Below are 23,475 nucleotides of genomic sequence, written 5' to 3'. Positions count from 1 at the left end.
GTTCACACAACAGAGCTTTCACACTTCTTCCATATGCTTTATTGACACAGTACTACCCAGACATAGTAGTGTCCACCCTAAATGGTACCCTACATAGGGAAAAGGGTGCCATTTCAGCCACACACTACAATTGGTTAAAAACTGTACACAGCTGTAATATACAGAAAGGCAAATTCCTTGGTACAGTTATTTATATATATACACACATACACACACAGCCACACGTAATTTTATATATCTTTCCACAATTTCTCTTCTTTCGGGTGGTGTTCTTATGAACATATATTATTTAGTTAAACCCACAAAACCAGTCTCCCAGTGGCTCAAAATGAATATATGCAAAGATAGTATTATAACAGATTTTGAAAATGGTTTTTAACTGGCTGATTTAAAAATAGCAAGACAGTCGTCCATTGTATTTATGGGTGGTGGAGACCTACAAATAGTTCAGTCAGAAAGGAGAGTAGAGTGCAACCTACGAGTCCGTTCATCTGCCCTATGTGCAACTTCCTAATACTACGCTTAATACAAACAAAATGCCTTACGGGTGAAGGAGTAACACAGAAGAACTCTTAAAGTGAACAGACATCAATGACATTTTATCAGAGGAGAGAAAACAAGTGGTATCAAGTTATTTAACAGAAACAGGATTACAAAAGTGAAGGGAAGTTCATTGATCTTGATTTTTTTTCCAGGTCTTGTGAAACAAGATGGTGGTGAGAGAGTCACAATAACAACAATTACAAAGACAAGTCCTCATACAAGTGAGTAGTGTACGGAGCACAGAATTCTGGACCGCCAAAATGACCATAAACCAACGTTGCCTACAGGCTTATTTAAACACAGTCAGCACAAAGGAAAGAAACCAATACAAACGTAGACGCTCCTTGATGATAATAAGAACACAATGTAAGAAAACCAAACTAAAACAGAAATAAATAAGTCATCTCAGATATGGTTGAATTGGAAAGTGCTCTGTTGCAACAAGTCTCTTGTGAGGGGTTTAATTTGCATCGCAGTGACCAGAGACGACCACTAGAGGGAATACATCCAGGGGTGTATTTAGGAAAATGAAAAGCTCATTTTACTTTTCACTCATTTAGCAGACACTTAGTCGCTCTGGATAAGCGTTTCTGCTAAATGACAAAAAAAATGTCAAAACGTGACATTGAAGATAGAAACTGAATGAATAAAGTGGACCCAATTCCCTATTCTATTTGACAGATGATCGTATCTCTGTTCAACACCATACATCTGAAGGTTCAGTAACTTTACATCCTCCTGAACATGGCCACATGGTTTTACATTGCAGTGGTTGGAAGGCTCCATTGGGGAGGGCAATCCAGGCCAAGGGGGTACATTCAGCAGAACAAAACGTTCTGGAATGTTCTGATAGAAGTCTCTTAATGTAGAACATTAATGCCTCTATGACACGTAGAAAAGGGAATCATGTCACCTCTAGTCATGACAGTTACCTGCAACATTCCACAATGTTTGCCTACTGAACAGGCATCGGGGTATTTTGATTTGCAGTACTGGAGGCTGTCACTGGGGGGCGATCCAGGGGTGGCGCAGGCAGTCTGCGGCCGTGGCCCTCTTCTCTGGTACCAGCTCCAGCATGGGGAGGAGGAAGTCAGCGAAACAATCAGTCTCCTCTTTGGGCCACTCATACTTATCCTGCAGCACCTCTAGTAACCCCCATGGCTTCAGCTTGGTGATGTGCTTCAGGTCACCTAGGAAAGAGAGCAGAGTTAGACACAGAGACAGCACAGTCGGTCTCAGAAAGAGAGCAGGGTTAGACACAGACAGCACAGTCAGTCTCAGAAAGAGAGCCGGGTTAGACACAGACAGCACAGTCAGTCTCAGAAAGAGAGCCGGGTTAGACACAGACAGCACAGTCAGTCTCAGAAAGAGAGCAGGGTTAGACACAGAGACAGCACAGTCGGTCTCAGAAAGAGAGCCGGGTTAGACACAGAGACAGCACAGTCGGTCTCAGAAAGAGAGCAGGGTTAGGTAGGTCAGTCAGACGGGGTTTCTCATCACACCACCATGACAGGGGGACATAACAATAACATAACAATCACAATGACAAAACTCCCCACCATGACAGACACACACAACACCCAAGACGGTCATTAAAACATTCTTTATTCTCTTGCTACAGACAACATTTAAGACCGTCATTCAGCAGTAAACCTGTGATTGTGATTTAACAGAATACTATTGAGCATAGAGGAACAACCAGACAAACATTCAACATCACTATGAACAACACACACCAAAGTTGACATTTACAACAATGGGGTGGACAGGTCTTCATTTAAAAAAAACATTACCTTTCTTGGTGAAAAAATCCTTGGAATATTTCCCAGCCGTTATGAGTTTGCGTGGGACTTGCCCCAGCAGCTCAATGATCAATGCAATATGGTCTGACAGAATGAGAGTAAGAAAAGAGAGGGGGGTGGGGGGGGTGGACGACACCAACAACATATTCATCAGACAGTGTTCCAGTCAAAGGCCCACCCTGGGTGGAGGGGCGAGGGGGGGGGTTGAGAGGGTCAGTCTTGACAGCACTTAGAAGAACCCACCATTACTTTTGTGGTGTACAATCCCTTTTAAACCCACTGAAAACTAAAGTACAGGGGTCAATCAGTTTAAATTCAATTACTTTTTGACAGCTTATGTTTAGATTTAAACATGTTTGCCTATGAAAGGTAGTGGTTAGAAAGTCACTTTTTGGACCCTTATGCCAAAACATTCAGGAGATGAAAAAAAAATATATCTACAAAAAAAAGAAAAAAAAAGGTGTCATTATTTAACGACCATTAGCTATAAAAATGTAAACTCCATAATTATTTAGCCTATTCGCATATGTTGTAGTTTAGACCACATTCCACATAATCGGACATTCCACATTCCACATGCCCACCATCGGTTGAGACACAACATTTTGAATTCAATTAGGTAGTTGCCATGACGCCCTGGCAGCAGTGTACTCTAGACAGAGAGTGTCTGTAGGTTGTTACATATTTAGTTATTTTAAAAAGTGTATTTTAAACTTTTTTGGAACTAACATTTTTAGTTTTTGATAACAATTCGTTTTTATTGCAAATATCTGGTGGTTTTGAGTCATGGATTTGCAGATTGACTGACAGGTCAACTCCTTTTTGCCTTGGCTTGGTTGGAATCCTAAAAGGTTGCTTCCTAAAGGTTGCTTCCTAAAGGTTGCTTCCTAAAGGTTGCTTCCTAAAGGTTGCTTCCTAAAGGTTGCTTCCTAAAGGTTGCTTCCTAAAGGTTGCTTCCTAAAGGTTGCTTCCTAAAGGTTGCTTCCTAAAGGTTGCTTCCTAAAGGTTGCTTCCTAAAGGTTGCTTCCTAAAGGTTGCTTAAGATTCAAACCTTCTCAAACAGCCCAATTCATTCTCTTAGAGGTGCTCCCACAACAATGTCATTTGTACCACATAGAAGTTAAAGTAGTGGATTCTTCACACACCACACTAATCAAGCATTTAGCGAAACCCGCAACAGCATCTGCTAATCACAAGTATGTGACCAATAAAATACAATTTGATCCCATTCCACTGCATTTTCAAGCTTGTTTACTATTATATGAAAGCAAGCTTTGCTTTAGACTTACAAGACCATCATGTTTGATTGAGTGAGCGGTTTTGTATTGTATTAACGTGGTGCCTGACTAGTTCGTTACACCTTTATTTAGCAATGTCATTGAGAAACATATATATTTCCATAAAACAACGTTGGTCAGTAGGTGCCCAACATTACATCAAGTGGCCTGTTAAGATACAGTCCCTCATACAGAGGTCTATAGAGCCTGAGAACGTCTGTATTGTCTTAGCAATTGTTATAAACAAGCAAAGGGTAAAAAAATATGCTTCAAATTAAAACCGTGAAGACTGCATTAAAATACAGTAGCTTGCATTGGCCTATATATTTAAATGATATTGACATCCATTTTATGTTCAATTAAGAGTTCTGTTTTGCTAATTGTAGGATACTGTCAATTGTTTTTGCACCAATTTCTTGATATGTAGGCCCTAACACATGCACAATGTGTCAAATATTTGCTTTAGTGCATTTACCTAAGCATTAAAATAAGCCGCCTCAATATTTGCCAATAGGTGATGTTTTCTCACGAGGATCTGATCGATGATCAGTATCTAAATGTTAAGGAAAGATTTGAATGGAGAACGTTGAACTGAGAGCAACACTGCTCCCTCAAGTTATTTGCTTGTTGATGGTTATTTCGTATTACGGGGACCTACACCGACATCTTTTGGACTTATTTGTTTTGGTACGGTCCGGACTGGCCTTGACGTAGAAGTGCACGGACGGGATATTCCCTAAAAACACGCCACTTCGATACAAATGACTTTTCGTAGCAGGTTAGGAGAGCATTTTCGCTAAGCCTAATCCTTTTTCCTAACCTTATCCTAATTCTCCTAACCTGCTAAGTTACATTATCCTAACTAGCTGGATCGAAGTGGTGTGTTTTAAAGAGAATCTCTTCCATGGACGTTGATTTTTGGTCCAAACCTTGGTGGAAAAGACTTTCGGACACAGAAAGGGGACAGCCCTGGTGAGTCAGATGTGAGCTGGTTTTGAGGTAGTCATCTGAATGTTCCCCGGAACAACGGTGATCTACTCTGGCATCACACAGTGGAGTGGGAGGAGGCCGTCAACAATCCCATAGAGATGGCCCAGTAGGAGGCCATCAACAAGCCCATATAGATGGCCCAGTGGGAGGAGGCCATCAACAAGCCCATATAGATGGCCCAGTGGGAGGAGGCCATCAACAAGCCCATATAGATGGCCCAGTGGGAGGAGGCCATCAACAAGCCCATTGGGATAGATGGCCCAGTGGGAGGAGGCCATCAACAAGCCCATAGAGATGGCCCAGTGGGAGGAGGACCATCAACAAACCCATAGAGATGGCCCAGTGGGAGGAGGACATCAAAAACCCATAGAGATGGCCCCCCTACCATCCAGGCTCTCTGTCAACCAGCTGGGTGTTTGCATTTCTGTGACAGACGTGTGTTCCTGGGCAGTATGCCCACACTGTGTTCCTGGGCACACCCCCCCATCCAGCAGTGTGTTCAGTACAATAGGCCCCCTACCATACCATCCAGCAGTGTGTTCCTGGGCAGTACAATAGGCCCCCTACCATCCAGCCATCCAGCAGTGTGTTCCTGGGCAGTACAATAGGCCCCCTACCATCCAGCAGTGTGTTCCTGGGCAGTACAATAGGCCCCCTACCATCCAGCAGTGTGTTCCTGGGCAGTACAATAGGCCCCCTACCATCCAGCAGTGTGTTCCTGGGCAGTACAATAGGCCCCCCTACCATCCAGCAGTGTGTTCCTGGGCAGTACAATAGGAATGGCGTGCATCTTACAGATGAGGGCAATAACCTCATCCCTTGAGAGTCAGAGCTGGTCTCTCCTCCATTCTAGCAAGACGCATAATTTGCCTACTGCCATAATCAATTTAATAATCAAATTAACACTGTATGCAAACATACTCAAGCAGGCAATGATTCTGATGTTTTACCTGTGCAGCACCATCACACCCAGACTTCTTTTTACATTCAGATTTTCTGGGCACACACTGAAAACTAACTTGACACTTTATCAGAATGCCAGAATTTACTCTACATGTTTGAAACAGCGCTGCTGTCAGTCTGGTGAGTTGCTAGCATGCATTTGCACACTTGCAGTGCACAACTGAACCGAGGCTTTGTGCGTATGGCGTATATGGGGTTCAACCATTTTCTATATGCAGTTCAACATAGCTAGCTTACCGTTTCTTAAATACATTTTTCTCGGCTATGGTGTGTGTTGTAGTCTTGGTTATTCTTAGGTCGATGAAATGTAGCATAGCTAACTGCAGTGTTTGTCCTGTTTGAAATCTGTCTACCTTTGTCTTACTGTAGCTTGCTCTATTGAGTAGCTGTTGGCCTTACAATCATATTTCAGTCCAAAAAGGTGACAAGTCCAATGATCAATTTATGGATGCTGTAGTCTCCTCCTTATCCAACACCGACATATTGAGCTATGTGTTAGGTTGGGGCATGAAATTGACATTTTTTCACCTAATGCTAAATGACCCTGTTAAAAATCCAGTATGTGGTTCTCGGTAACGGCTGGGCAGCTCATGACGAGGAGTGTGTTGTTTGCCTCCAATCAAGTTGATTAGCAAATGTTCTTCAACATTGGTGCCATAGTGGCTTAGATCGGATGGTCGGGAGATTTTAATTGAACTTCAAACAATCCCTAGTATAGTTTGTACCAACCGGACATTGTAATGTTAGCAATAGGGATGGTGGGACTTCTGTTGCGGTCAGAGGACCTTGCCTGCGTTACCTCCCTACGCTTCCCACACCTTCCCACACTTCCCACGTCCCCCAGGGCAGGCCACAGACACACAGTAGCATACCTCTTCTGGTGAAGTATTCCTGTGAGAATTTCCCACTCAGTGCATAGTGGCGGGGAACTTTCCCCAACAGCTCAATAATCAGAGCTAGGTGGTCTGGAGGCCCGGGGCAGATCACAGAGAGAGAGGGATAGAACAGGGAACGAGGAGAGAGCAGAAAGAGGAGGGAGACAAAGTGGAGGAGAGAAAGCAGGGGATACAGGGAAATAGAGGGGATGGTGAAGAAGCAGAACAGAGCCAAGTAGCAGCATATTAAGACAAATGGATAAAGATGACGGCGTAAATGGCATGAAATGACGCACATGTACGACAAAACCCTAGAATGATTCTAATTCTACAGAGAAAAGCCCACAGACTCTTTGCCAACCAAACAACTGCAATGGTTTGAAAAGAGGTTTTTAAGTGCAGAAAGCCTCTGTATCAGTGGACTGAAGCCTTGTGACAATGACCAAAGGAGTTGGGCAAGACGGCACAAACACATCTGGTGCAGGAGCAAGATACTTGGTTTCTGTTTCAAATAAGACACGCCAGTAAGATGGAGAATGGCAATGAAGTCATTCATTGGGGTTAGCTGTTAGAAATGGAGACAGAAACTCATCAAGGCAGTATATATACACACACACAAAGCCAATCTATAAGGAAGTGTTTAGATGCAAGGTGTGAGCAGTAGGAGATAGATAGCTGTAGCTGACAGCAGAACCTGAATACATCATAGAGTAAACTGAAATGACATCCCTCCTTATAAGGCTGCACAAGCCAAGGCATGCCAGTTAGATGTAGCGTAGCCCAGGGCTTTCTCAGTCAACAACACGCCACTGAAACAATCAAGCCACTACAAACTGAAAAAGGTTACTGCACATGCAGATGTGAGCAAAGCATGGTACAGAGGCAGCAAAGGAGGTGGAGAACAGCTGAAGAGTAACGTAGGGATGAGGTGAATGAGGGATGAGTAGGAAAAGGGGTGGGGATATGTGGGCACCATCTTCAGAAATATGGCTCCAATTTGTTATAGTGGAAATAGACACAGGAATGCAGGTAGGTACCCAACATCACATGATCATAGATTTACTCATAACAATAATGTCCAATAAACACCAAACAGGTTTCCTTGGACTAAAAAGCGCTTTCAATGGAAGATCTACACTGAACGTGGTTTTTAGTCCAAGACTAGGCTTAAAATATCTGGGAAACTGGCCCTTTAAAGACTGACTATAACTGCTGCTGCCAACTCTTCTGGAAATATATCGCATGACAATGATGGAATAGTTGGCTAAAAGCACAATGTATAGGACCAGGCTAGCTGACGTATGCTAAACCAGGACTCTCCAACCCTGTTCCTGGAGTTACACTCTCCTGTAGGTTCTCACTCCAACCCTGTTCCTGGAGTTACACTCTCCTGAGAACCTATAGGACGGTAGCTCTCCAGGAACAGGGTTGGAGTGAGAACCTACAGGATGGTAGCTCTCCAGGAGCAGGGTTGGTGTGAGAACCTACAGGATGGTAGCTCTCCAGGAACAGGGTTTGAGAGCCCAAATGGCTATTCAACTAATATCACTTAAAGGACTTACACAAACCGTGGTGTTTATATTGTCAACTGGACTACTATTCAAATCATACAATAGTGTACCACCAAACGCATTGCACAGTATCGTACCATCGAATACACACCACCTACTGCAAAAAGCGTCATTGTTGATTTTTAAATCATTAATTCATATTTAGGACCAATAAACCCCAAAAAGTGATGGAGATTAAATGACAACGCATTCATATTTTGGTAAAGCTTTTCACAGTAGGCCAATGGTTAATATCACAAATCCAAAATGGCTCTTCCTTGCATATTAGGCAGCTGAAGCAATTTCCAACATATGTACATATCTGCCATTTTCAACATAAAATATAGCTCTACATTCAACATGCATTAAACAGACTGCAACAGCGTAGAGACAACCATCAAAACACTAAAACAGGAAAAGACCAGCCTAAGTAGATCCAAATCAAGCAGCAGAGTACGTATCACTACCTTCGTCCCTGGAGTAATCTTCCCCGGAATGGGGCTCAAACAAGTAGTCCCCAGTAGCCAGCTCAAAAGCCTGCAGAGACAAGTAAACAAACTATAAACATAAATAGCAACAAACACCGACAGGAAACAGACACTATACTGTAGGGAGAAAGACAGTCAGCCATTCTAAATATTATCTACTTCCTGTACAGACGTTCCTCTTCCCGTAAAGTCAAACATCCTTTAATATCCCTAAGTTAGGAAATTTACTTGGCTAGTAAAAAAGGGAATTCTAGTCCTTAACTTTGTGATCCATCTAAGACGACCTAAGTTAGTCAGTAAATAAATAATGAAGCCAATTTGTATATTGCTGATTCATGATCTATGTTAGGGTTCGTGCAGGTATCCAAGGGTTTGAGACGTTCAGTAATGAGACTGATGAGGTAATAATACATTAACAGAAGACTAATCGACAAGATAACAAAATATCTGAAGTTAGTCAGGGAAATTGAAACTATAAACATTTTCCCGTGGTGCCCCAACTTCCTAGTTAATTACTATTCTGTGATTCTTTGAAATACAGAATACACAGAATTGATTTGATAATATACACATTCTTCACATTTAATGACAGAAAACGCCACGACAGAGGGCATAGGTCCACCCACTGGGGAGCCTGGCCCAGCCAATCAGAGTTTTTCCCACACAAAAGGGGTTTATTACAGACAGAAATACTACTTCAGACGATCCCACCAGGTGAAGAAGCCGGGGGTCCTGGGCTGGCGTGGTTACACGTGGTCTGTGGTTGTGAGGCCGGTTAGACGTACTGCCAAATTCTCTACAACGACGTCGGAGGCAGTTTATGGTAGAGAAATTAACATTACATTTTCTGGCAACATCTCTGGTGGACATTCCTGCAGTCAGTATGCCAATTGCAAACTCCCTTAAAACTTGAGACATCTGTGGCATTGTCATGTGAGAAAACTACACATTTTAGCCTTTTGTCCCAAGCACAAGGTTCATCGGTGTATTGATCAGGCTGTTTAATCAGCTTCTTGATATGCCACACCTGTCAGGTGGATGGATTATCTATTGCAAAGGAGAATTGCTCACTAACAGGGATGTCAACAATTTTATGTACAACATTTGAGAGAAATACATTTTTTGTGGGCATGGAACATTTCTGTGATGTTTTATTTCAGCTCATGAAACATGGGACCAACACTTTACATGTTGCGTTTATATTTTTGTTCAGTATGTATGCATGTAAAGTGTGTAAGTGGTTGTTGTCCAGTCTTACCATGCAGGCGGTACTCCATATGTCAGCTGGTGTGTTGTAGCCAGAGCCAATGAGCACCTCTAGAGAACGGTACTGTCTCGTCTGAATGTCTTCTGTAAAGTGCTTGTGCTGCGGAGGAGACACACAGGTCAACGGGACTACTAACTACGGTTTCTACTCAGATCAGTTCAAATAGAGAGAGACAGGTAGACCCTGATCTGAGTAGAAACAGTAGTTAGTAGTCCCGTTGACTACGAGTGAGCATTTCAGTGAGTCTATCTGGAGGGAGCCCATTTTCCATTGCACCAGGCAAGCTCAACTAAGCAGGCAGGCAACATCGATACCTGGTAGACTTAAGCAGGAAATCCCTTGGGTCATCTGCACAGATACTCACCACCCAGCAGGCGTTCCCCAGGTCTGCTATCTTGACCTTCAGTCTGCCTGCATTAAGTGGCTCCAGGGGGTTGACCAGGAGGTTTCCTGCTGCTAGTTTGGCTGCATCCCCAGAGAGCGTGAGGGAGAGAGAGAAAGGTGGAGGGAGAGAGAGAGAGAGAGAAAGGTGGAGGGAGTGAGGGAGAGAGAGAGAGAGAGAGAGAGAGAAAGGTGGAGGGAGGGAGAGAGAGAGAGAGAAAAGGTGGAGGGAGGGAGAGAGAGAGAGAGAAAAGGTGGAGGGAGGGAGAGAGAGAGAGAGAAAAGGTGGAGGGAGGGAGAGAGAGAGAGAGAGAAAGGTGGAGGGAGGGAGAGAGAGAGAGAGAAAGGTGGAGGGAGGGAGAGAGAGAGAGAAAAGGTGGAGGGAGGGAGAGAGAGAGAGAGAGAAGGTGGAGGGAGGGAGAGAGAGAGAGAGAGAGAAAGGTGGAGGGAGGGAGAGAGAGAGAGAGAGAGAAAGGTGGAGGGAGGGAGAGAGAGAGAGAGAAAGGTGGAGGGAGAGAGAGAGAGAGAGAGAAAGGTGGAGGGAGAGAGGGAGAAAGGTGGAGGGAGAGAGAGAGAAAGGTGGAGGGAGAGAGAGAGAGAGAGAAAGGTGGAGGGAGAGAGAGAGAGAGAAAGGTGGAGGGAGGGAGGGAGAGAGAGAGAGAGAGAGAGAGAGGTGGAGGGAGTGAGAGGGAGAGAGAGAGAGAGAGAGAAAGGTGGAGGGAGGGAGAGGGAGAGAGAGAGAGAAAGGTGGAGGGAGGGAGAGAGAGAGAAAGGTGGAGGGAGGGAGAGAGAGAGAGAGAGAAAGGTGGAGGGAGGGAGAGAGAGAGAGAGAGAGAAAGGTGGAGGGAGAGAGAGAGAGAGAGAGAAAGGTGGAGGGAGAGAGAGAGAGAGAGAGAAAGGTGGAGGGAGAGAGAGAGAGAGAGAGAAAGGTGGAGGGAGAGAGAGAGAGAGAGAGAAAGGTGGAGGGAGAGAGAGAGAGAGAGAAAGGTGGAGGGAGAGAGAGAAAGGTGGAGGGAGAGAGAGAGAGAGAAAGGTGGAGGGAGAGAGAGAGAGAAGGTGGAGGGAGAGAGAGAGAAAGGTGGAGGGAGAGAGAGAGAAAGGTGGAGGGAGAGAGAGGAAAGGTGGAGGGAGAGAGAGAGAAAGGTGGAGGGAGAGAGGGAGAAAGGTGGAGGGAGAGAGGGAGAGAGAGAGAGAAAGGTGGAGGGAGAGAGGGAGAGAGAAAGGTGGAGGGAGGGAGGGAGAGAGAGAGAAAGGTGGAGGGAGGGAGGGAGAGAGAGAGAGAGAGAAAGAAAGGTGGAGGGAGAGAGAGAGAGAAAAAGAAAGGTGGAGGGAGAGAGAGAGAGAGAAAGAAAGGTGGAGGGAGAGAGAGAGAGAGAAAGGGTGGAGGGAGGGAGGGAGAGAGAGAGAGAGAAAGAAAGGTGGAGGGAGGGAGGGAGAGAGAGAGAGAGAGAAAGAAAGGTGGAGGGAGGGAGGGAGAGAGAGAGAGAGAAAGGTGGAGGGAGGGAGAGAGAGGTGGAGGGAGGGAGAGAGAGAGAGAGAGAAAAGGTGGAGGGAGAGAGAGAGAAAGGTGGAGGGAGAGAGAGAGAAAGGTGGAGGGAGAGAGAGAGAGAGAGAAAGGTGGAGGGAGAGAGAGAGAGAGAGAAAGGTGGAGGGAGAGAGAGAGAAAGGTGGAGGGAGAGAGAGAGAGAAAGGTGGAGGGAGAGAGAGAGAAAGGTGGAGGGAGAGAGGGAGAGAGAGAGAGAGAAAGGTGGAGGGAGAGAGGGAGAGAGAAAGGTGGAGGGAGAGAGGGAGAGAGAAAGGTGGAGGGAGGGAGGGAGAGAGAGAGAGAAAGGTGGAGGGAGGGAGGGAGGGAGAGAGAAGAAAGGTGGAGGGAGGGAGGGAGAGAGAGAGAAGAGGTGGAGGGAGGGAGGGAGGGAGAGAGAGGAAGAGGGAGGGAGGGAGGAGAGAGAGAGAGAAGGTGGAGGGAGGGAGGGAGAGAGAAAGAAAGGTGGAGGGAGGGAGGGAGAGAGAAAGAAAGGTGGAGGGAGGGAGGGAGAGAGAGAGAGAGAAAGAAAGGTGGAGGGAGGGAGGGAAGAGAAAGAAAGGTGGAGGGAGGGAGGGAGAGAGAGAGAGAGAAGGAGGGAGGGAGAGAGAGAGAGAGAGAGGAGGGAGGGAGGAGAGAGAGAAAGGTGGAGGGAGGGAGAGCAAGAGGAAGGTGGAGGGGGAGAGAGAGAGAGGAAGGTGGAGGGGGAGAGAGAGAGAGAGAGAGTGGAAGGGAAAGGTGGAGAGAGAGAGAGAGAAAGGTGGAGGGAGGGAGGAAGAGAAAGGCAGAGAGGAAGACAACCAGCCATTTCAACACTGACCTGACTGTAAAATAAAGGACGAACACAAACTACTGTATTTAAAACTCAGCATGAGGCGATCACTTTGTTCAATCATAACTAACCTTCTGGTTGTATCACTAGAGATAAACATATAGCCATGGAGACAGCTCCACCACAAGGCAGGGCTCTGAAAGTGAGACCATTTTACTTAAATATTTTGCTGTGCGACCTGACATTTTTATTTAGGAGCACCAGTGCGCCTAGAAAAATGATCACCCAGATGATAACTGTTGCAACGTAGAGCAGCCCTTGGGTGCCATGGAGATTCATGAACGTCGTTCTTACAGTTACGACAAAGAAAACGTTGTTACATCAAATATTTTTCCATTGTGCTCCTACATTTTTTTCAGCTTAGGAACAAACGTGCTCCACCCTGCATAGCAGCGTAATGGTCACAACAAGATGGTCTACTCACCATCCTTTAGACTCTCCTGTTCTCCTCCATACTGGATGTTATCCAGCATCTCTGTGGCCTCCTCCTCCTCCTCCTCCTCCCCATGACTCCTGTTCTGCTCCTCCTCCTCCCAACTCCTATCCTGCGCCTCCTCCGTGACTTCCTCCTGATTCTTCTTCTCCTGTTCCTCCTCTTCCGGTAACAGCTCCTCCTCCTCCTGGACCCTGAAGCTTGTTGACTCCATCTCAGATGCTTCTCTCCTTATCTCAGTCACCTTCCTGGGTAGAGCTCCACTCCCCTCACTCTCTGGGGTCTTAGGTTCCTCTGTTTCTGGGGACACCAGGCCGTTACACACGGGTTGAGGAGGTAGAGACTCCTGACCATTTGACACCTGTGGGTTTGATAATATTGACCCCTGTGGGTTTGCTAATATTGACTCCTGTGGGTTTGATAATATTGACTCCTGTGGGTTTGATAACATTGACTCCTGTGGGTTTGATAACATTGACTCCTGTGGGTTTGATAACATTGACTCCTGTGGGTTTGATAACATTGACTCCTGTGGGTTTGATAACATTGACTCCTGTGGGTTTGATAACATTGACTCCTGTGGGTTTGATAACATTGACTCCTGTGGGTTTGATAACATTGACTCCTGTGGGTTTGATAACATTGACTCCTGTGGGTTTGATAATATTGACTCCTGTGGGTTTGATAATATTGACTCCTGTGGGTTTGATAATATTGACTCCTGTGGGTTTGACTCCTGAAGAAGACCATGATCTTCTGCTGGGTCTGTGTTACCGTTGTGTTGGTCTTCCTCCTTCCACTGTGCCTTCCTCTCCTTTGTTTCATCTTCCTCTTCCTCAGGACAAAGGCCGTTAAAGTTCACCTCTACCTCAGTTATTATGCTTTCTGGTACGATCCGCGTAACTTCCGCACCCGCAATGTACGCTGGGTAAACAAGAAAAGAACACATCATTAGATTTAGTGGAGGCTGGACAAGTAGTTCCCTTCTAATTAGTCTGATTCTGTGTTGTTCTTCATCCTGGTCTTGGAGACCCACTGGGTGTGCAGGTTTTTGTCCTAGCCCAGCTGGGCTTGATAATTAGTAGATTAGTTGAGTCAGGTGCATCAGTGCTGAGCAAAAAGCCTGTAGAACCCAGTGTGGATCTCCAGGCCCATGATTGAAAAAGACTAATCTAACCAACTTCCCCTTGAGAGACAATGCATTTGTAATGAGTTGAATTCCAGACACTCACCGGTTGTGTCTTGGCTGGCTATCTCCTGTAAGGAAACCTGTCTGAGAGGAGCACAATATGTCCGCTGCTGTTTGGAAGAGACTGGAGACTCTGGGTCCTCTTCATCTTCATCCTCCTCATCTCCCCTCCCCGGAGCCTTCTCCATCTCCTCCAGATCCAGAATGCACTTCTCCAATAGCTCCGCCTGACGCTTCTGCTTCTTCTTTAACTTCTTCTTCTTGTTCTTGGACATTTTGGCCACCTGGAGAAGAGCAAGACAAACAGTGAGCCAGACAGAACACACCAGGGGTTTAGTAACAGCAACAGGGGTTTAGTAACAGCAACGACAGCGGTTCAGTAACAACAACAGGGGTTTAGTAACAACAACAGGGGTTTAGTAACAGCAACAGGGGTTTAGTAACAGCAACAGGGGTTTAGTAACAGCAACGACAGCGGTTCAGTAACAACAACAGCGGTTCAGTAACAACAACAGGGGTTTAGTAACAACAACAGGGGTTTAGTAACAGCAACAGGGGTTTAGTAACAGCAACAGGGGTTTAGTAACAACAGGGGTTTAGTAACAGCAACAGGGGTTTAGTAACAACAACAGGGGTTTAGTAACAACAACAGGGGTTTAGTAACAACAACAGGGGTTTAGTAACAACAACAGGAGTTTAGTAACAACAGGGGTTTAGTAACAACAGGGGTTTAGTAACAACAACAGGGGTTTAGTAACAACAACAGGGGTTTAGTAACAACAACAGGGGTTTAGTAACAACAACAGGGGTTTAGTAACAACAACAGGGGTTTAGTAACAACAACAGGGGTTTAGTAACAACAACAGGGGTTTAGTAACAACAACAGGGGTTTAGTAACAACAACAGGGGTTTAGTAACAACAAACAAATCTCAAGCAGAGACAACTTACTGCTTTTGGAGCTGGTGCTGTGCTGACTGAAAAGAGACAGAGCCAAGTAAGAATACAAACCAATAATAACCTTGTGCCCAAACCCAGAAAAAGCAGGGCCTCCCAATAAACTGGAAGTAGGGCACTGCATCACAGTACTCAGTGTGTACTGTGTGTATAGCCCCTACCTGCGGACCCTGAGGGAGGGGGAGCCCCTGCTTTCTGCCACTCTGTAGCCTCTGCGGCCAGCCTCCTCACATAAGGCTCATTCACCGTCAGCAGGATGTTCTCTGGCTTGATGTCAGTGTGGATGATCTCACACTTGGTGTGAAGGTAGTCCAGGCCTTGGAGAACCTGAATAACATAAATAACATTTGAGTCATTTAGCAGACGCTCTTATCCAGCGTGATTTACGTTCACTGCATTCAATTAAAGGAAGATAAAACAACCACATATCAGATATGGCAAGTAAAACCTTCAAACATCCACAAACACTTATGGGGGGAAACAATGTCTCATCACACATTGTTTAAATACATGTGGATTCGACTAGCTACCCGCCGCGTGTTGCTACTAGCTACCCGCCGCGTGTTGCTACTAGCTACCCGCCGCGTGTTGCTACTAGCTACCCGCCGCGTGTTGCTACTAGCTACCCGCCGCGTGTTGCTACTAGCTACCCGCCGCGTGTTGCTACTAGCTACCCGCCGCGTGTTGCTACTAGCTACCCGCCGCGTGTTGCTACTAGCTACCCGCCGCGTGTTGCTACTAGCTACCCGCCGCGTGTTGCTACTAGCTACCCGCCGCGTGTTGCTACTAGCTACCCGCCGCGTGTTGCTACTAGCTACCCGCCGCGTGTTGCTACTAGCTACCCGCCGCGTGTTGCTACTAGCTACCCGCCGCGTGTTGCTACTAGCTACCCGCCGCGTGTTGCTACTAGCTACCCGCCGCGTGTTGCTACTAGCTACCCGCCGCGTGTTGCTACTAGCTACCCGCCGCGTGTTGCTACTAGCTACCCGTCGCGTGTTGCTCTTGGTACTAGTTACCCGTCGCGTGTTGCTCTTGGTACTAGTTACCCGTCGCGTGTTGCTCTTGGTACTAGTTACCCGTCGCGTGTTGCTCTTGGTACTAGTTACCAGTCGCGTGTTGCTCTTGGTACTAGTTACCCGTCGCGTGTTGCTCTTGGTACTAGTTACCCGTCGCGTGTTGCTCTTGGTACTAGTTACCCGTCGCGTGTTGCTCTTGGTACTAGTTACCCGTCGCGTGTTGCTCTTGGTACTAGTTACCCGTCGCGTGTTGCTCTTGGTACTAGTTACCCGTCGCGTGTTGCTCTTGGTACTAGTTACCCGTCGCGTGTTGCTCTTGGTACTAGTTACCCGTCGCGTGTTGCTCTTGGTACTAGTTACCCGTCGCGTGTTGCTCTTGGTACTAGTTACCCGTCGCGTGTTGCTCTTGGTACTAGTTACCCGTCGCGTGTTGCTCTTGGTACTAGTTACCCGCCACGTGTTGCTCTTGGTACTAGTTACCTGGCGTATGTTGCTCTTGGTACTAGTTACCCGGCGTATGTTGCTCTTGGTACTAGTTACCCGTCACGTGTTGCTCTTGGTACTAGTTACCCGTCACGTGTTGCTCTTGGTACAAGTTACCCGCCACGTGTTGCTCTTGGTACAAGTTACCTGGCGTATGATGCTCTTGACGCAGGGCAAAGGAAGGCCCTGGTAGTTGGACTTGATGATCCACTTCAGAAGGTGGTGCCCCAGCACCTCAAACACCATGCACACATGAGTCCCGTTGACACCGGAGATCTTGAAGTCATCCAGTAGCTGAACCACCATCTCCCTCTTGGGATCGTCAGGGTCCGTGTTTCTCACCTACGAAGCAAAGCCAGGGTAAAAAAAACTAATTTATCAGAACAAATGTGTCTGAAAGGAAAATAGAGGAGAATAAAGGAGGCATTTTACAGATGAAAACATGCCTGATGTTATGTTGGGTATAAATTACTGTTAGGGTAGTACTGTTAGGGTAGTACTCACAGATCTGAGCAGTTTGATCTCATCCACGGCTGTCTCGGTGTAATGCTCTGCACTCTTCACAACCTTCATAGCCACAAACCGCTTCACCCTACAACAGACTGTCAAGTCAGTCAAGCTGACACAGAAGACAGTCTCTCTGTCCCAAATGCACCCTATTCCTTATATAGCCCAATACTTACAGTGGGGCAAAAAAGTATTTAGTCAGCCACCAATTGTGCAAGTTCTCCCACTTAAAAAGATGAGGCCTGTAATTTTCATCATAGGTACACTTCAACTATGACAGACAAAATTAGAACAAAAAAATCCAGAAAATCACATTAGGATTTTTAATGAATTTATTTGCAAATTATGGTGGAAAATAAGTATTTGGTCAAATACAAACAAGCAAGATTTCTGGCTCTCACAGACCGGTAACTTCTTTAAAGAGGCTCCTCTGTCCTCCACTGGTTACCTGTATTAATGGCACCTGTTTGAACTTGTTATCAGTATAAAAGACCTGTCCACAACCTCAAACAGTCACACTCCAAACTCCACTATGGCCAAGACCAAAGAGCTGTCAAAGGACACCAGAAACAAAATTGTAGACCTGCACCAGGCTGGGAAGACTGAATCTGCAATAGGTAAGCAGCTTGGTTTGAAGAAATCAACTGTGGGAGCAATTATTAGGAAATGGAAGACATACAAGACCACTGATAATCTCCCTCGATCTGGGGCTCCACGCAAGATCTCACCCCGTGGGGTCAAAATGATCACAAGAACGGTGAGCAAAAATCCCAGAACCACACGGGGGACCTAGTGAATGACCTGCAGAGAGCTGGGACCAAAGTAACAAAGCCTACCATCAGTAACACACTACGCCGCCAGGGACTCAAATCCTGCAGTGCCAGACGTGTCCCCCTGCTTAAGCCAGTACATGTCCAGGCCAGTCTGAAGTTTGCTAGAGAGCATTTGGATGATCCAGAAGAAGATTGGGAGAATGTCATATGGTCAGATGAAACCAAAATATAACTTTTTGGTAAAAACTCAACTCGTCGTGTTTGGAGGACAAAGAATGCTGAGTAGCATCCAAAGAACACCATACCTACTGTGAAGCATGGGGGTGGAAACATCATGCTTTGGGGCTGTTTTTCTGCAAAGGTACCAGGACGACTGATCCGTGTAAAGGACAGAATGAATGGGGCCATGTATCGTGAGATTTTGAGTGAAAACCTCCTTCCATCAGCAAGGGCATTGAAGATGAAACTTGGCTGGGTCTTTCAGCATGACAATGATCCCAAACACACCGCCCGGGCAACGAAGGAGTTGCTTCATAAGAAGCATTTCAAGGTCCTGGAGTGGTCTAGCCAGTCTCCAGATCTCAACCCCATAGAAAATCTTTGGAGGGAGTTGAAAGTCTGTGTTGCCCAGCAACAGCCCCAAAACATCACTGCTCTAGAGGAAATCTGCATGGAGGAATAGGCCAAAATACCAGCAACAGTGTGTGAAAACCCTGTGAAGACTTACAGAAAACGTTTTACCTCTGTCATTGCCAACAAAGGGTATATAACAAAGTATTGAGATAAGTATTTGGTCAATAACAAAAGTTTATTTTCCACCATAATTTGCAAATAAATTCATTTAAAAAATCCTACAATGTGATTTTCTGGATTTTTTTCTCATTTTGTCTGTCATAGTTGAAGTGTACCTATGATGAAAATTACAGGCCTCTCTCATATTTTTAAGTGGGAGAACTTGCACAATTGGTGGCTGACTAAATACTTTTTTTGCCCCACTGTATGGCTGTGAGCCAATACAGTGCCATTTCAAAATGTGCTCAAAGAAAACATCCACCTTTGCATGTGTGTTAACAGAGAGAAAGAGGAGAAGAAGCTCTTACTGTATGTCCCAGGCCAGCCACACAGTGGAGAAGTGTCCCCAGCCCAGCTTCCTGATCACATGGTACCTCCCATTGAACAGGTCTCCTATCTTTACATGGTGGTAGCCACCTAGACAAACAGGAGAGGGAGAATGGCGACAGAAGAAAAGCAAGTTCAACATTCATTATTTTGTTATTATGACTAATAATATATATTACACACACACACACACACACACACACACACTGAACTAAAACATTAACATGCAATAATTTCAACAATTTTACTGAGTTACAGTACATGTAAGGAAATCAGTTAATTGAAATAAATAAATTAGGCCCTAATCTATGGATTTCACATGACTGGGCAGGGGTACAGCCATGGGTGGCAATAGGCTCACCCACTAAGGAGCCAGGCCCACCCACTGGGGAGCCAAGCCCAGCCAATCAGAATTTGTTTTTCCCCCACAAAAAGAACTTTATTACAGACAGAAATGCTCCTCAGTATCATCAGCTGCACGTTGTGAGGCGGGTTGGACATACTGCCAAATTCTCTAAAGCGATTTTTTAAGGCAGCTTATGGTAGAGAAGTCAACATCTCTGGTGGACATTCCTGCAGTCAGCATGCCAACTGCATGCTCCCTCAAAACCCGAGACATCTGTGGCATTGTGTCATGTGACAAAACTACACATTTTAGGGTGGCCTTTTATTGTCCCCAGCAAGGTTCATCGGTGTATTGATCAGGCTGTTTAATCAGCTTCTTGATATGCCACACCTGTCAGGTAGATGGATTATCTTTGCAAAGGAGAAATGTTCACTAACAGGGATCTAAACAAATTTATACACAAAATAAGAAAATTAAGCTTTTTGTGCATAGAGAACATTTCTGGGATCTTTTATATCAGCTTCTATTTTATTAAAATGTAAATGTGTGAAATTTGAATTTAAGTTTTGGAACTAATAAATATACATTTTGGATACTGTCGGTATTTCACTTATTTTCACCCAGATCCGAGTTCCGTGCAACCGAGTGGATCCGAGTTCCGTGGCAACCGAGTGGATCCGAGTTCCGTGGCAACCGAGTGGATCCGAGTTCCGTGGCAACCGAGTGGATCCGAGTTCCGTGGCAACCGAGTGTAGTCTGGGGGTACTTCCTGGAAGACCTCTATGACATCGAGTGTATATAAGGGCAACTCACCTTTGCAGTAGTCGTTGGGGTCTTCCTGCTCCTCGTCATCAGAGCCTAGGATCTCCTCAGGCTCCTCAGGCTCCTGGGGAGAGGCCTCTGGCTGGGGCTGCTGGGCTGCTGTACCCCTGGGGTGGGCAGGATGCCTGGAAGACACACATGAATATTATCACGGTATAATAACAGAACATAGTGCCTTCAGAAAGTATTCATACCCCCTGACTTATTCCACATTGTGTTACAGCCTGAATTTAAAATTGATTAAATATACTTTTCACCCACCTACACACAATACAACACACCCACCTACACACAAAACAACACACAATACTCCGTAATGACAAATTGAAAACATGTTTAGACAATTTCGCAAACATACTGAAAATAAAATACAGAAATCAAATTTACATAAGTATTCACACCCCTTTGCTAGGCCACTCCAAATTTGAGCTCCGGTGCATCCAACTTCGTTTGATCATTCTTGAGACGTCGTTACAACTTGATTGAAGTCCACCTGTAGCCAATTCAATTGTTTGGACGTAATATAAAAAGCAACACAAATCCAAGGATTTGTCCGTAGATCTCTGAGATAGATAGGGGTAGCAGGTAGCCTTGGGTTAAAGCGTTGGGCCAGTAACGGAAAAGTTGCTAGATCAAATCCCCGAGCTGACAAGGTAAAAAGAAATCTGTCGTTCTGCCCCTTAACAAGGCAGTTAACCCACTGTTCCTAGGCCGCCATTGTAAATAAGAATTTGTTTTTAACCGACTTGCCTAGTTTAATAAAGGTTAAATAAAATAAATGAATAGAATAGTGATGAGGCATACCTGGGGAAGGGGTTTTAAGAGTCTATATGGTTGTAAGTTTCCAAGAGCGCAGTGGTCTCCATCATTGGGGAATATAAAAAAATATCTAACTACACAGACTCTGATTAGAGCCGGCCATCTGACCAAACTACGCAACAGGGCAAGAAGGACCTTGGTCAGGGAGGTGACCAAGAACACAATGACCACTCAGACAGAACTACAGAGTTCCTAGGCTGAGGTGGGAGAACCTTCCAGAAGGACAACAGTCTCTACAGCACTTCATCCATCTGGGATATAAGGGAGAGTGGCCAGACGGACGCCACTCCTGAGAAAAATGGTACATGACAGCATGCTTGGAGTTTGCAATTAGGCACGTGAGAGACTTCGAGCATAAAGATTATGGTGTAATGAGAAATAAAAAATGGGACTTTGGCCTGAATGCAAATCGCCACGTCTGGAGAAAACCAGGGACAGCTCGTCACCCATCTAACACCACCCCTACATGAAGCATGGTGGTGGCAGCATCATGCTATGGGGATGCTTTTCAGCATCGGGGACTGGGAGACTGGTAAGGATAGAGGGAACAATGAATGGAACCAAATACAGGCAAATCGTTGATGATGACTTGCTTCAGAGTGCCAACGACAGGCTGGGGCGAAGATTTTACGTTCCAACAGGACAATGACCCAAAGCAATGTTGGAATGGCTTCAGAACAAGAATGTGAAAGTCCTTGAGTGGCCCAGCCAAAGCCCAGACTTGAATGCCATTGAAAATCTGTGGAAAGATTGAAGATTGCTGTTCACCGCTGCGCCACATTGAACTTAACAGAGCTTGAGAAAATCCCCAAATCAAGATGACTCAAAACTGACAGACATACCCAAGACGGCTCAAAGCTATAAATCGGCACCAAAGGTGCTTCTACAAAGTATTGAGTCAAGGGGTGTGAATACTTATGCAAATGAGATTTCTGTATTTCAATGTTCAATACATTGTCTAATATTTCTAAAAACATGCTTTGACTTGGTCATTATGGATTATTGTGTGTTTAGATAGGCGAGAGAGAAAGAAAAAAAAATCTACATAATCAATTCTGAATTCGGGCTGTAACAACAAAACATGAAATAAGACAAGGGGTATGAAAACTTTCTGAAAGCACTGTTTTTAGAACATAGAGGCCCCTGTTTCAGGTTGCTGCTGGGACCCTGTCCCCCTGGGGTGGGCTGGCTGCCCGGAGGACAGTCTAGTATGAGTGATGCAAGTAACTACAGTAAAATAATAAAATATCATTATCGATTATCGCATTTTAACATCGTCTCGCACGCTAAATTGCAGTATTAAATTCTAACCATCCCTTTTCATAAAAATAAACATTTTCCCATGGATGACAAACTTTTCCCCCTAGAGATGAGTGACTTGCCTTGGCATTTACACTGACATTTGATACAGGACTGTTGCCCTTTCCCTTCAAGACATCCCAAAGCAGTGACAGCCAGCTAACTGCCTTACTGGTCTCAAAATAAACTCAAGTTATTCACATACATAGGATGACTGCAGTGAGGATATCCATTGTTAGAAAAATTCAAAAAGTATTTGCCAGAACTCTAGGCTGTGTTGTTCTGGGTGCAGCCGAGACTAGGCTGTGTTGTTCTGGGTGCAGCCGAGACTAGGCTGTGTTGTTCTGGGTGCAGCCGAGACTAGGCTGTGTTGTTCTGGGTGCAGAGGAGACTAGGCTGTGTTGTTCTGGGTGCAGAGGAGACTAGGCTGTGTTGTTCTGGGTGCAGAGGAGACTAGGCTGTGTTGTTCTGGGTGCAGCCGAGACTAGGCTGTGTTGTTCTGGGTGCAGAAACTGCCATAAGCTCTGATAATGCCTTAATGGGCCGGGCATTTCCACCATCCATAATGTCACGCTTCAGTTAACCCATGCTGCGAACTTCATCGTTCTCCTGCTGCTATAAATATAGCAGCACAGCAGATAGGCATTACATAACATAGGACGTCTGCAATGTGTGATGGCATAGTGTGGGTCGGCTTGGCTGTTGGGGATAAACCACAACCATCTTCATCCTTTCTATAATAGGACAAGGGCTGCACATTTTGGGGAACATTCAGGAGAAGGAAACTTTCCATGGTAATTAAACAGGAATATATGGGAACTTAACAGAAATATATGCAAATTAATATTAATACGATTTAAAATGTAGATATTTACCGTATCATATGGAGACAGAAACAAAACATTTTACCTTATCACAAGTAGACAATTGCAAATGATTAAATCCTTCTAATAGAAAAATATATATAATTTAGTAACTAATTAAATGAGTTGACTCTTCATGGGATGATTTTACTGAACAACAAAGGGAATATTGAATGATCCATCACATCTACCCAAAATCGTTTTCAACATACATCTGTAAAATGATAGTCTAGAAACTAAAGCTTTGGTTGTCTTCTTCTCAGGCTTCCATGTCTTCTCCCTGGACCTCCTCAATGTCCACCTCTTGAACATCAGACTATGAGGCCTCATCTTCACTGTCACTTTCCCACCTTGTTGAGGA

General features: G+C 45.2%; 1 protein-coding gene across 2 annotated transcripts in view; it reads right to left on the bottom strand.

Moving 5' to 3' along the window:
* Window positions 1–16: 16 nt before the first annotated feature.
* The window catches only part of LOC112215248 (SRSF protein kinase 1), a 29,383-nt gene continuing 5,924 nt past the window's right edge, over window positions 17–23,475 (bottom strand). Inside the window, exons 3-16 of one of the 2 annotated variants that reach the window (XM_042299741.1) lie at window positions 20,125–20,258; window positions 18,947–19,055; window positions 17,071–17,158; window positions 16,714–16,908; window positions 15,229–15,394; window positions 15,062–15,087; window positions 14,156–14,396; window positions 13,698–13,847; window positions 12,915–13,223; window positions 10,120–10,220; window positions 9,747–9,854; window positions 8,468–8,537; window positions 2,337–2,429; window positions 17–1,733 (exon numbers count right to left, since the gene is read on the bottom strand). In XM_042299741.1, the coding sequence (XP_042155675.1) occupies window positions 1,546–1,733; window positions 2,337–2,429; window positions 8,468–8,537; window positions 9,747–9,854; window positions 10,120–10,220; window positions 12,915–13,223; window positions 13,698–13,847; window positions 14,156–14,396; window positions 15,062–15,087; window positions 15,229–15,394; window positions 16,714–16,908; window positions 17,071–17,158; window positions 18,947–19,055; window positions 20,125–20,258 (1,978 nt within the window). In that variant the 3' untranslated portion in view covers window positions 17–1,545. Of the gene's footprint in view, window positions 1,734–2,336; window positions 2,430–8,467; window positions 8,538–9,746; window positions 9,855–10,119; window positions 10,221–12,914; window positions 13,848–14,155; window positions 14,397–15,061; window positions 15,088–15,228; window positions 15,395–16,713; window positions 16,909–17,070; window positions 17,159–18,946; window positions 19,056–20,124; window positions 20,259–23,475 lie in introns of both variants that reach the window. The other variant, XM_024374170.2, reaches the window with a different exon arrangement.

Source organism: Oncorhynchus tshawytscha, linkage group LG16 (genome assembly GCF_018296145.1).
Source record: "Oncorhynchus tshawytscha isolate Ot180627B linkage group LG16, Otsh_v2.0, whole genome shotgun sequence".
NCBI lineage: Eukaryota > Metazoa > Chordata > Actinopteri > Salmoniformes > Salmonidae > Oncorhynchus > Oncorhynchus tshawytscha.
This window is presented reverse-complemented; position numbering and strand designations above follow the sequence as displayed.